This window comes from Gadus chalcogrammus, chromosome 8 (genome assembly GCF_026213295.1).
Source record: "Gadus chalcogrammus isolate NIFS_2021 chromosome 8, NIFS_Gcha_1.0, whole genome shotgun sequence".
Taxonomy (NCBI): Eukaryota; Metazoa; Chordata; class Actinopteri; order Gadiformes; family Gadidae; genus Gadus; species Gadus chalcogrammus.
The window spans coordinates 5,867,105-5,879,384 of NC_079419.1; the positions used below are offsets into that span (position 1 = coordinate 5,867,105).

The window sequence follows — 12,280 nt, forward strand, 5'->3', positions numbered from 1 at the left end:
TACAAGTTACTTCTCCGACTACAAGTTACGCCTCCTCCGACTACAAGTTACGCCTCCTACTACAAGTTACGCCTCCGTCTTGCAGGACGCAGACAGATACTATTGCTCCGTCTTGCAGGACGCAGACAGACCCTACTCGCAATACCAGGCTTGGCCGCTGAGCACTGGTGGATTGCGGAAGTATGCACTTTTCCCGGAGGCCTGGGCAACATCATGTTCCTGGGGGCTTCTAGCAAGGTTGCAGCCTTCACTTTTGGAAACAGCCCGAGAGACCTTAAGGCGCTTGTGGATTGAACACAACAACTCCCACAATGCACCGCTTCGCCGGCCACTCCCACTGATCTAGGTGTCCGCGTATCAGAGACATCGCTCTCCCATCTACCTCATTTGTATTTCTTTCAAAATGGTGAACTATTGCATGGTGCCGAGATGTACAAACAAGACAAGGAAAGGACGAGCAGTGAGTTTTCACACCCTACCTAGAGATTCGGAGCGATGCAAACAGTGGCTCCGGATGATCAATCACCCGAAAATTGGAGAAGACATAGAAGCTATTAAACAACAGAAGGTTTGCAGTATCCATTTCAAGCCGGAAGACTTCGAATTCAATGCCCTAGGAATGAAGAGAGCCGCTCTTTTGAACACCGCCATTCCATCGATATTTACCTTTCCAGATCAAGATGAACAGCCTGGGACGTCTGGAACTAGCGGCGGTAAACGAATTGGCCTGAAGGCAAGACTAACTCGACTCTATTAATGATAACGCACAAGGGTGCAGTCGTCTGCAGTTAAGCAGCACATCTCATGAGTTGTATACAAGTTGGCTGTTTACAAAGTAAATCTCCTGTCTTTCGCACGTGTTTTGTCGCATGTTGTTCTAATGGTGTATTCCTGAATCCTCGGACGCCAGCCTTCCGAGTTGAACGTTTGCACGTCACTTCCATTCATAGCGCTCCTGTTCGTCCTTGTGATTGTCGTTAGCTACATTAGCCTCTTTAGCAAACCAGCCCGAAAACAAACAACACAACTTTACATTGTATTGTACGCACAGCAAGACCTTGCAATGTATAAATTGGTGACCGGAATAAGGTAGCAATGTAATCAAGTGTGCAAGAGCATTTCAATACATTAAATCCACCTACGTGGTACAAATACAAAAAAATAAAAATCTTAGTGGGCGCAGCCATTTTGTTGAGTGCGTCATCACTGCTCTCTCGGACCTCGGATGTGACGTCACGCCCACCCGCTAAAACTACTCTTCAGCAGGGAAGAAGCAAAGTTAGCAATATAGGCCTATAACGTTAGATATACACTTACAATGCTATGTTCTATATACCTTTGCTGTTATTGATCCTTGTTCCATTTGTGCTATTTTGATGTTATTCGAATGTTTTTAATGTTATTGAACATATGGCATTTCAGACTAAAAGGACGTCTGCTGCTGCTTTATTGTCGTCATCGGAAGACGACGTGGAACCTCAGTCAGCACCCATGTTGTCAACACCAGCCATGAATCCTCCCGCTGTCCAAGCACAGTTTGTAAGTTTGTACAGCATATTGTCTCTAATAGAATTCTAAAACTTCTGTATGTGAAATATATGTAAAATTAGTGGAATTTAACATTGAAAATAAGCCTTGTTTGTTTTATAGTCACCATGCCCAAGTACCCCTGGCCTCAATACCAGTGCAAGCATCCTTGAAGTTGGTGCAACTGTCAAAGGCCCCAAATTGTCGTCATCAGAAGATGGTGTTTGCCAGATGTGCGGGCAACCGACTTCTTCAGAGATCATCTTTGATTCTGGGAGGAGGACGGTGAAATGGATGTGTCTTGGGGGACATTCTGGAACTTGTGCATCTTCACCTGACCTAACAGAACAACTAGAGGTAAATCTCCTTTCAGCTGCAGCTGTTCTGTTCAGGGGCGGCACATACACAACTCTCAGACTGGTTTCAAACCATGAGTGTTCATATGATTGGAAAAACCTCATTTTACATTCATTCAGACATTCAGAAGGCGTACTTGCACCATGCTATTGAGAACGTGCATATGGAGAAAATAACAGAACTCTTGGCAAGAGTTTATTAGGAACAGGAAGATGGGAAGAGGTCATACTTCGGTTGAGAGTCGCTATATTGTAGCTTGTAAAGGTAGCCACTTACATCTGTATCGAGCATCAGATCTTTGAAATCTCCATCTTCCATATCAGATTCCAAGAAGTCTAATGGCAGTTGTTAGTTTCTGCAGGTTTCAAGTGAAGTCCCACCCACTGGCAATGATCTGTAATAGGTCTGTAGCGTCAGTTGGTCCCACCCCCTATAGACGGGTTTGAAAATGAGGAAACTCTTACACTTCCTGCTTTAAATGACACAATAACTGTAATTTTGCATCATCTAAAGCAGGAAGTGTTAGAGGTAGATACGGATAAGATCTCTCCTGTCTCAGGGGGAAATGAGGGATTGATGCACGACCAATCACAAATATCACTGGGTTTCTAACGATTTAATGCAAATGGATGAAGTTCCTTTTAATAGCTAAGGGCTTTCTAGCCGTGTGGGGGATTGCGGCTCATCTAAACATGTGTGGCTGCCACCAGGGGCGTTGCTACACATACACAAATCTCTTCTGGGCCCCCCTATATTAACCCCCCTTCCTTATAAACACTATTAAAGCCAGATTATGTGACACTTTTAATTATAATATATGTATTGTCTTGTATATCGTTTTTTTCTATATTTTTATGCGTCTGTTGTTAAATATGTTTTCTGTCTTTGTTGTTTTTTCCCCCAGTTTTTGTAATATCATTAATATTACGAAAACTGTAATATTTTTTTATATCATTAATTTACGTGTTTGCTTGGCATTGATCGATCACTACCATCTCTCTTGCAGACTGCGCCATGTGTGGAGAGCTGCCCTGAGCTAACCTTTGACCTATCAGAGTTTAACTTTGATGAGGAAAACAATGGTTCAAATGAAGAAGAGGAAGCTGAAGTAGAGAACAACTCTCCAAGTGAAGAAGAAGAGGAAGAGGAAGAAGAAGATGAAGAGGAGAAGGATGACTGTGATTCAGACTGGCAAAGCCACGATTCGGACCGATTGAGTGAAGACTCGGGTGAAAGCGGCTCGGGTGAAAGCGGCTCGGGTGAAAGCGGCTCAGATTCGGAATCTGAATTGCGTAAAAACAAAAAGACCCGTCATCTTTGTCCAGAATGCGGTGCCTTTTTCTATACCAGCAAGGCGCATACATGCGAGTATAAAATCAAACCGTTTTCCTGCAACGTTTGTGGCAAGAGATGCGTGGACGCAAACTCCCTCAAACTCCATAGCGCGATCCACAAGGAAAGCTATAAGCACCTCTGCAAGTTCTGTTTGGCCCCCTTTAAAACAAAACTTGACAAACATGCCCATGAGGAAGCCCACGCCCCCTGTTATAAACCATACAAATGCCCTGACTGTTCCGAGGCGTTTACCAAAATCCTTGCCCGCAACCAACACTTAAAAGGACACCGGGGCCCCAAAAGATATAAATGTCCCCATTGTCCGATGGAGTTCCGCAATGAGCACCACATGGAACGACACATCGTGGTGCACACTGGTATGAGGCAGCACGTGTGTGAGTTCTGCAGTCGCTCCTTCACCCAGCCGGGCCACCTTAAATCCCACCTGCGTGTGCACACCGGGGAGAAGCCCTTCCAGTGCCAGCACTGTGACAAGAGCTTCAATCACAACGTGAGCCTGAAGAGTCACGTTATGAGGTACCATAAAGAGGGAGCTTCCGATCCCAGTGGACCCGCGCCGCGGAGCGAAAGGACGCTGCGGGAAACGTTGGGTCGACCCAAAGGAAGGCCCAAAAGAAACGCAGCTACAAGCGCTGTTCCCGTCGTGCAAGGGGAGGCCCCGGACCCAACCACCACCAACACCGCAGCTGAGGCGTCAGGGAAGGGCTGTTTCAGGAGAGAATCTTCCGAGGACATTGACAGGGTTTGGCGTTACAGCGATTCATCCCCTGAACTGACAGAAGAGGACAAGAGGGAGGGGAGCAAGGAAGTGAGGAAGAGCAAACGGAAAGCCAGCCCGAGATCCAAGACCGATTATATTGTAGAGAAGGATTCTGAGAGCGACGCCGACAGTGACCATGAGGAGGAGGCTAAGAAGAGGAAATGTGTCAAAAGTCAGGAAACATAGGAGGACGTCGTAGAGGAAGGCCTTGGAATGAACGTCCAAATCGACACTAAGATCCATTTAATTGTTTAAATGTCACATATCTAACATCCAAACTGATTTTACCAGAGCTGAATGGATATAATAAAGTAGGTATTGGGGTACATTTTGAAAATGGTGTATTAATAATTTTTTAAGGTTTATTAATTGGGCCCATCATGTAAAATATTCAGTCTATCATACAAGTTGCCATTTATGTTTTAGTTTTAATGGATACCATCCTGTTATGTTTTACCATTCCAGTAATCAGACATGAATGACACTAAAATGTATATAAAGAACCATATCATACCTATTATATAATACATCAAATAGCTCTAAACTAACTTTGAGGTTCTGCCACTATGTCCAGCTGACGCAAGCAATCAAGACCTTTGGTGACCTGCTGAGTGTTATTTAGGATAAAGTATACTAAATTAAGTCTGGTGTCAATTGAAAGACCTAACCGTGCACTAGGAATTTCTATTCTTGTTTATCGTTATTTCAATCCATAATAATACGTGGGAAATTATATTGTTACTTTTCATCGTCTCATCATTGGTAGTTTTGAAATGAATTATGTTCAGAATTTGATTTGTTGCTATGCAAATATCAAGAGCTCTTCATTTGAAATAAATTGTTGATAATACTGACCCGAATTGTGGTCGTCTTTGACCTCTGTGGAAACCGTATAGGTTGACATTCGATAACTATATACTAAATATGCTACTATTCCTTGTTTTGTCCTTTTAACAAATGCAACCAAATGCCAATGCACACAATACATAGTTTTATATGAGTAAAAATATATAGTCTGAAGGTATTAATTTAGGTTATTTGGTATTGGAATGTCAATTTGTGTCCAAACATAACGAGCCTAACTATTTCAGATTTGTTGAATCTTTTGTTGTTCAGATAATGGCCAATACGCATGATGGATGCGAATGGTAGGCTACTGTTTGGACAGTAGGCTAAGCAGCCTAAAACCCTCTTGAACGTACCCCATGACCAATCGGTGGATTTTTTTAATAAGTAGGCCTACTCAAGTCTTAGAATTAGGTTCGACCAAGGGACCACTCTACCTATTTTCTCTATCCAAATGGTAAAAAACAACATTGCATCGAAAGGTTAATCTCTCAGAATGACGGACAACCTTAGAGAACCATTTCCAGACTAGCTGTCAGCTGATCTAGGAGCAGTAGGCTCCTAATTATTATTTCACTTCTTTGTAAATAAATTGCAGTGAAATGACATTGCATGGTACTTCTCAAAGTAATTGAGCTTTAAATACGGTATTTGTCGTAACGCATCCATTACTGCCATAATCCACTAGGTGTCCCCCTTGCCCTACCAATAAAAAGAGCTCCCCGGTTTTTAAAATATTCGAACGAGTCTTAAACCATTCCTTTCTTTCATTCCTTCCCTAATTATCTCGACCTAAAGCACATCGTGTTCTACTGCTACTAGAGAATCCGGCCTCATATAGCAGTCCACCTAGCTCTTCATTCCCTCCAATATACAGGCCACATCAAAGAAATAGACGGTGTGATCTCTCCACATCTATGTTTTAACTATGTTCCATAAATGTAATTTTAGGTATGTCTATGTGTCATGATTTAAAACAGCGTTAGGGTCTGTATTTCTAAACACCATATCCACCTTTTCAGGTCTGTGTTACAGAGTACACTATTCGGTATAGCTTTCTCCTGTTAGTTGCTTTGTATACTGCAACTGCACTGTACATGTACATGAGATCGATATTTAGCTTTACAATGGGAGGAGGAAGTTCACCACAATCACTAATAATTTACACCAAGTAGTACTTGAACTATTGCAGTGTATAGAATAGGATGGTACTCTGTGACATGTTGATGGGTTCCAGCAAATGTGTGGGTGGTCAGGGGGAAAAGGGAAATAAACAGATTTGCAAAGATAGCACCAAGGTCAAGGAAACGTCAGTGAATCTGAAGGGGAAGGAGCAATAACATTTTATAGTGAATAAATGATAAAGTATGCAGTATAGAAAGCAAGGGGCGGCGGTGGTTAGATTAATGATTGCGCATAGTTGGTGAGTTAGCAAATTCCTCATGAATCCCTGAATCACTGTTCATGGTTTAATGATGTCTTGATTAACAGTCTGAGGGCTCTGCGAACACGTGCAGGTGGATCTGGGATTCAGGGGCCCCAGCTGGGTGAAGCCAACCAGGGACCCTGGCCAAGACGAGATAATGGGATTTTCTACAGCTCACTTGTACTAGAACAGTTAACAATGACAGGAGGAAACACAAGAGGAGCCCTGAACTCTCTCACTCTCACAGACACACACACACACACACACACACACACACACACACACACACACACACACACACACACACACACACACACACACACACACACACACACACACACACAAACTACCATCCTCTCTATATCACATTCTCCCTCAAGCACACACAAACAGACACACACACACACACACACATTGTCTCTCTACACACTTCCACTGTCCTCATCTCTCGCTCGCTATCACTCACACACGCATACACACACACCTTCTCTCTGACTCTCTCTCTCACACCCACTCACTCACCTCTCTCTATCTCTCTTTCTATCTTACTCACACGCACTCCACCTCTCTCTCTTTCACTCTCTCTCTTAATCTCACACGCATGCCCTGCTGTGTCGCTCTACGGGATGCCAGGTCAGAAGTAAAGAGTCAGACGTCTGTTGCCAATGATTGACTGTCCGGTGGCACGGGGTTACCAGGTTCACAAGTTTATGCTCCTTTTGAATCACTGGGCGAAGGTCAGCGTTTAGGACCCTGCTTCGCCTTGCTCATCCTGAATGAAACGCTGACACGGTGAGTGGAGCGGGCCTTCGCGCTACATCCTCAATCAGAACAGGCGCGCCATGAGAATCATGAGACTCATGAGACTGTGTTGTCAAAGTCCATGGTTTCCACTGTTTTCTTTCTCTTTGACTCTGTGATGCGCTTTCCTGGAATACCCATTTGGTATTTCAACCAAAATGTTAGTGTTTTGCGTTCGATGTACGAAAAAAAATGAATCTGGAACGTAATGAATTCCCGATGATGTAATCCAAGTGGCGATGTAATCTTGAGGCCTTGGTTGTGGTTGTGGTGCTCTGTGTGAGTGTGTGTGTCTGGAGAGGGGGGGGGGGGGGGGATTAGGATGGAAGTGCTTGAAGGGGTCCTTGACGAAAATGGCAGAATGAGGTGGCAGACACTGTGAACGCATCACACTTGTGACGTACCAACCTTAACTGTGGCTACATGCTGTAAAGGGCTATTTTATGAGAGCAGTCATAAACAATGACCCCTTCCCCCCATCCCAGCACGGTCACACATTGGCTACTTTCTTAATACCCAGGCATCCGTATGTAGGCCTTCATGTCGCAGTGCCTGGATGGTCTGGCAGTATCATTCCTGTGTGATAGAATGTGTGCTTCATACTACCAACAAGAATCATGGATACATGAGGTTTGTGCCTATAGACTGTATTTGATTGTCCATCGGGTGAAGGCTACATTACAGGAGATTGCAGCATGCAACGTGATGACGGCATGGGGGAGATAGGTCTTGGATAAGCCTAGATAAGAGCAATCATTTTACTTTTCTGGTATCGGTCGCAGAGTGATAACTTGCACTGACAAGACACTGACAGGGCAAAGCTGAGCACTGTCACAGGCACACACAAGAGAATAACCAAATAAACATGCATATATTATTGACACAAGCATGTACCCATGCATGAACGCACACACACTCAAAAACAAATATGTGTGCAATATTTGATGCACACCTGCAATCACAAGCGCTCGCCTACAAACTTAACATGCTGGGAAGGACAACAACCCTTCTGGTCTCAACCGGATCCCGGCAGATTCCCATGCCTGCAGTGTTTGTGTGTGTGTGTGTGTGTGTGTGTGTGTGTGTGTGTGTGTGTGTGTGTGTGTGTGTGTGTGTGTGTGTGTGTGTGTGTGTGTGTGTGTGTGTGTGTGTGTGTGTGTGTCTGTGTCTGTGTCTGTGTGTCTGTGTGCATTTCAGCGTGAGTAAGTGTTCATGTGTACGTTCATGAATGAGTGTGTATCTGTGTATTTGCCCATGTATATGCATGTGTATTTGCATGCATGGATATGTCTCTTTGAGCATGTGGCATGCGTGGGTGTGGAAGTTTGTATTTGTGTGTGTGTGTGTGTGTGTGTGTTTGTGTGCACATTCGTAAATATGTGTGTTTGTTCATGAATGTGCCTTGTTTGTGTGTGTGTGTGTGTGTGTGTGTGTGCATCCATGTATGTGTTTTTCCATGTATATATATATGTATATATATATACATATATATATATTATATATATATATATATATGCATGAATGTGTATCTTTGTGCATGAATTCCTGCAATTTTGTATAGTGTGTTAGCGTAAATGTAAGTGTGCGTTTGTGTGTGTGGTGTGTGTTTTGTGTGCAATAGTGTATGTGCATGTGTGTGCTAGTGCATGTGTGTGTGCGTGCAAGAAAGCTGGAGGTTGACTGAGGCTCAGAGAGGGGTGGGGCTGGGGAGGGGGGTGGGGAGGGGGAGGGGGCTCAGGGAGCAGAGAGCATAATCAAGCCGAAGGGACGAGGGGGAAGACGACTCGCTGAGGATGGATGAGAGCAGACAGCATGTTACGTAACGCAGTAACCCACTTCACCATCCCTAACAAAGGGCTAGGCCGAATGGAGAAACCGATCAGAGTCCCCCAGTGTTGGCATGCCCTGCACGCTGTTGGTCTCCTGGCTGGTCCAGGACGAATGATGAATGAGTGAACGAGTACAAATCGTCTCACTACCGGGGTTGTTGGGGGATTCCGAAGAGCGTGGGCTTGAAGGAGCAATGCAGTCTAAGCTCAAAATTGTTGTTTCATGGTTATAGCTATAGGTGATCTTTAGATTGGTGACGTTCCTAATACACACACACACACACACACACACACACACACACACACACACACCCACACGCATACACACACACACACACACACACACACACACACACACACACACACACACACACACACACACACACACACACACACACACACACACACACACACACACACACACACACACACATACGCATACAGACGCACACACAGAAAAAACACACTCAAACTCATCAGAACCCATACACCCATCAGAACGAATGGGCCCATCAGGACTTGTTGATGAGACGTTTTTCGAAACCAGTTCAATTGAAATGTGCGACTGCCCCCAGGCACAGGCAGGCTGTGTTGGACTACCGGGGCCCTGCTGTCAGCCCTTCAGCCAGACAGGGGCCCCAGGACTGAGGAAGACGGACAGAGGAAAAGGATCCTGCAAGGTTTGAGGGGAGCATGATGGAAAACACCAAGTCTCTTTAATCGTAATCCCACAGCTCGCCGAATACCAATGAGTAGCCCCGACGGCTCGCTGGGCCCACGCGACCCCCTCGCTATTCACAGCCATTATAGGTCAATTTATTCGAATGAGCCGGCTGTTGCATAACAGCCGCCCCCCCCCCCCCCCCCCCCATTGAACAAGTCTATAGGGGCGATGGGATAAGAAAACATAAACAGTTGTGTAGGGGGGGGGGGGGGGGGGGGGGGGGACACTGGAGCCCAAGGGAAGTTCCGGCTGAATACAATCTCCTGGCTCTTGCTGTTTGCTCTCTGACTGATCAGAGAGGCAAGGGCTCCATGGACCCTAGCAGCCTGTCTGGGTCTGGTTGTTGTTGTGTGAAAAGCGTTGATACAGCTGGATCAATCAAGTACTTCCCATAGCAAAGCATCAGCCAAGCTTGATTTCGCATGAATCAGGGATAAGTGGTTGCCATGACTCTTTTCTGACTATCGATTATGCAACTGTTGACTGTTTTTGACCTTATTCTGTTATGTTCTGTTATCTGTGCTATGTTGGTTACGCCACACACGCGACTGGGGTTTATTCGCACAAATCGATACCACACACATACTAAAAATAGCCTCCTAGGTTTCAGACTCCCTACCAGGTAAATATGAATCGCAAAAGGACAGGAAAGCCTGCACGTTTCAACAACAACATAAAAAACGTGATCTCTTGCGAGCCACCAAAACAGTTTACCCCCACCTCATAAACCAGGTCGGGGTCCCAAACGGACCCCAAACCCCCAGACACACGACCCATTAGTCAGGTCCCCACATCTGTCCCCAGGCATCACTTTAATGCACAGTTCTCTGCAGCGTATTCCTCGCACATTGCACATACGGTAGACTTGAGACTTGAACTTCTTATGCACATTTTATGGTCTGTATTTGGCACATTTTTGCACAAATCTCTTTTGTTTGGTTCTTATGGAAAATGTTGATATTTTATGTCAGTGTTTATTGACCTGTGTTACTTTCTGTATACTTTCTTTCTTTCTGTTTGAGATGGTTTTTATCATGTTTATCTAACCCTGACTTGTACTTGTTCAACTTAATTAACACAGTAAGGGCAGTACAGTCAATACAGATTCAGATTCTGACATGATTTACAGAGACTGCAAGTCACTGTTTGGAAATAATAAACTACATGCATGCATTGAAAAATGTGGTCATGATTGTTTTGAGGAGTTAACGTCCAAACTTTAAATCATAATTGAACATTATGTACTAATGTCAAGCAGGGAATTTGTGGGGTGCAAGAACGGGTTGTCAACAACATGCAGTACCGCCTTATGCCAACAGAGGGCTCTGGCTCTGCAAAGAAGCACGGACAATGGATGAAAAACATTTTGTTCTAGGATGTGCAGCAGACCGCTTCAGACCAGTTATTCTTTCTGGGCCACAAATAAAGTTGCCATAATTCCAAGATCCGCATTGCTTTGGTAATTAATCATTTATCAGAAAATGTCATTGCAACATTGCCCTATACTCCTTCCCTGAACATCCCGGTTCAGGGATGTTCAGGAAACAGACCAGTATTGTTTTATAATCCAATAAAAGCAAATAAGGTCTCGTACAATAAAAGTTGTTATTTTTCCGATGAGCATGGCGAAAAAAATGGACTGTCATAAAGGCCTGTCTTCCCTGTTCCGACTTCGGCGTAAACAGCGATTTGGCCACCTGTCCCTTTATTACTGTTAAGTCTGTTGTTTGTGGCTTAGGGTGATGCTATACAGTTAGTGATGCTCTATGGTTTCTATCCAGGTCTGACTTGAAGGGTTCACACCGCCTGGTCTCCGTCTAGCCTTTCTCCCGCACAGTGTGACCACGGCGTGTAAAGTGAGATGAGCCGAAACAGGAGAATTCCTCTGATTAAATGGGACACCGTATCTCTCCCTTGTCCCCTAGTGGCTTTGAGCGTATTCTGCTGCCTAACACGTGTCTGCTACCTCTCCTTTTACAGTGTGCCACCATGACAGTAAAAAACACATAAACCCAACGACATTCCAAACTTCCCACTTCCCTCCCCCTCCGTCCCCCCACCGCAACAACCACAAAAAAAAACCCACCCATCACAGCCCTGAAGCCTTAAGGAGAAGGCTGCTTCCAGTTGAGAGAAAAGGGGCTGATTTAGTGGGCGACTGGTGGGCAGCAGCCACCTGTAAGACGGGGAAGGAGGGGAAGAGGAAGCCCTTCATCCAAACCAAGCTCACGGGCTCCCCATGGCAGCAGCTAGTGCCGCACATGGCACTGGCTGGGGGGGGGGGGGGGGGGGGGGGTATGTTGGGTTGGGGGTGGCCGGTCGGTGTCACCTCTCATTACCATCCACCCATCCCCCCCCCTTGTCCCTGGAAGAACCAAACGGGAGATCCTTTACACTTTAATGACTTTCCCACAGTGGCTCTCCAAAACGGCAGGTCCTTCCCCTAAATGAACCAGCGCCCGGGCCGCGGGGGGGGGGGGGGGGGGGGGGGGGGGGGGGGGGGGGGGGGGGGGGACGGGGACTGGAGGGGAAGCCTGCAGCTCTGTGGGCACAGGGGAGAGAGAGGCTATATACTGGGTCCAGTGTGTCTGTCCACTCTGCTGGCCCAACCGGGTGTAATAATCAGGCCTTTATGTGGCGATAGAGGGGCAAGG

The 12,280-nt window shown here is 45.5% G+C and overlaps 1 protein-coding gene across 1 annotated transcript; it reads left to right on the plus strand.

Annotated features, from left to right (window-relative positions):
• Nucleotides 1-102: 102 nt before the first annotated feature.
• Nucleotides 103-5,479, plus strand: LOC130388095 (zinc finger and BTB domain-containing protein 17-like). The gene is made up of 4 exons (XM_056597432.1): nt 103-733; nt 1,423-1,539; nt 1,651-1,884; nt 2,891-5,479. The coding sequence occupies exons 1-4, from the start codon at nt 404-406 to the stop codon at nt 4,184-4,186; spliced, it is 1,977 nt and encodes a 658-aa protein (XP_056453407.1). The 5' UTR covers nt 103-403; the 3' UTR covers nt 4,187-5,479.
• The last annotated feature ends 6,801 nt before the right edge of the window (nt 5,480-12,280 follow it).

Coding starts and splice junctions, on each gene's coding strand:
- LOC130388095 (XM_056597432.1), top strand. CDS start 404: ATGGTGAACTATTGCATGGTGCCGAGATGTACAAACAAGACAAGGAAA. Junction 1,540..1,650: donor CCGCTGTCCAAGCACAGTTT/GTAAGTTTGTAC, acceptor TTTGTTTTATAG/TCACCATGCCCAAGTACCCC. Junction 1,885..2,890: donor ACCTAACAGAACAACTAGAG/GTAAATCTCCTT, acceptor TCTCTCTTGCAG/ACTGCGCCATGTGTGGAGAG.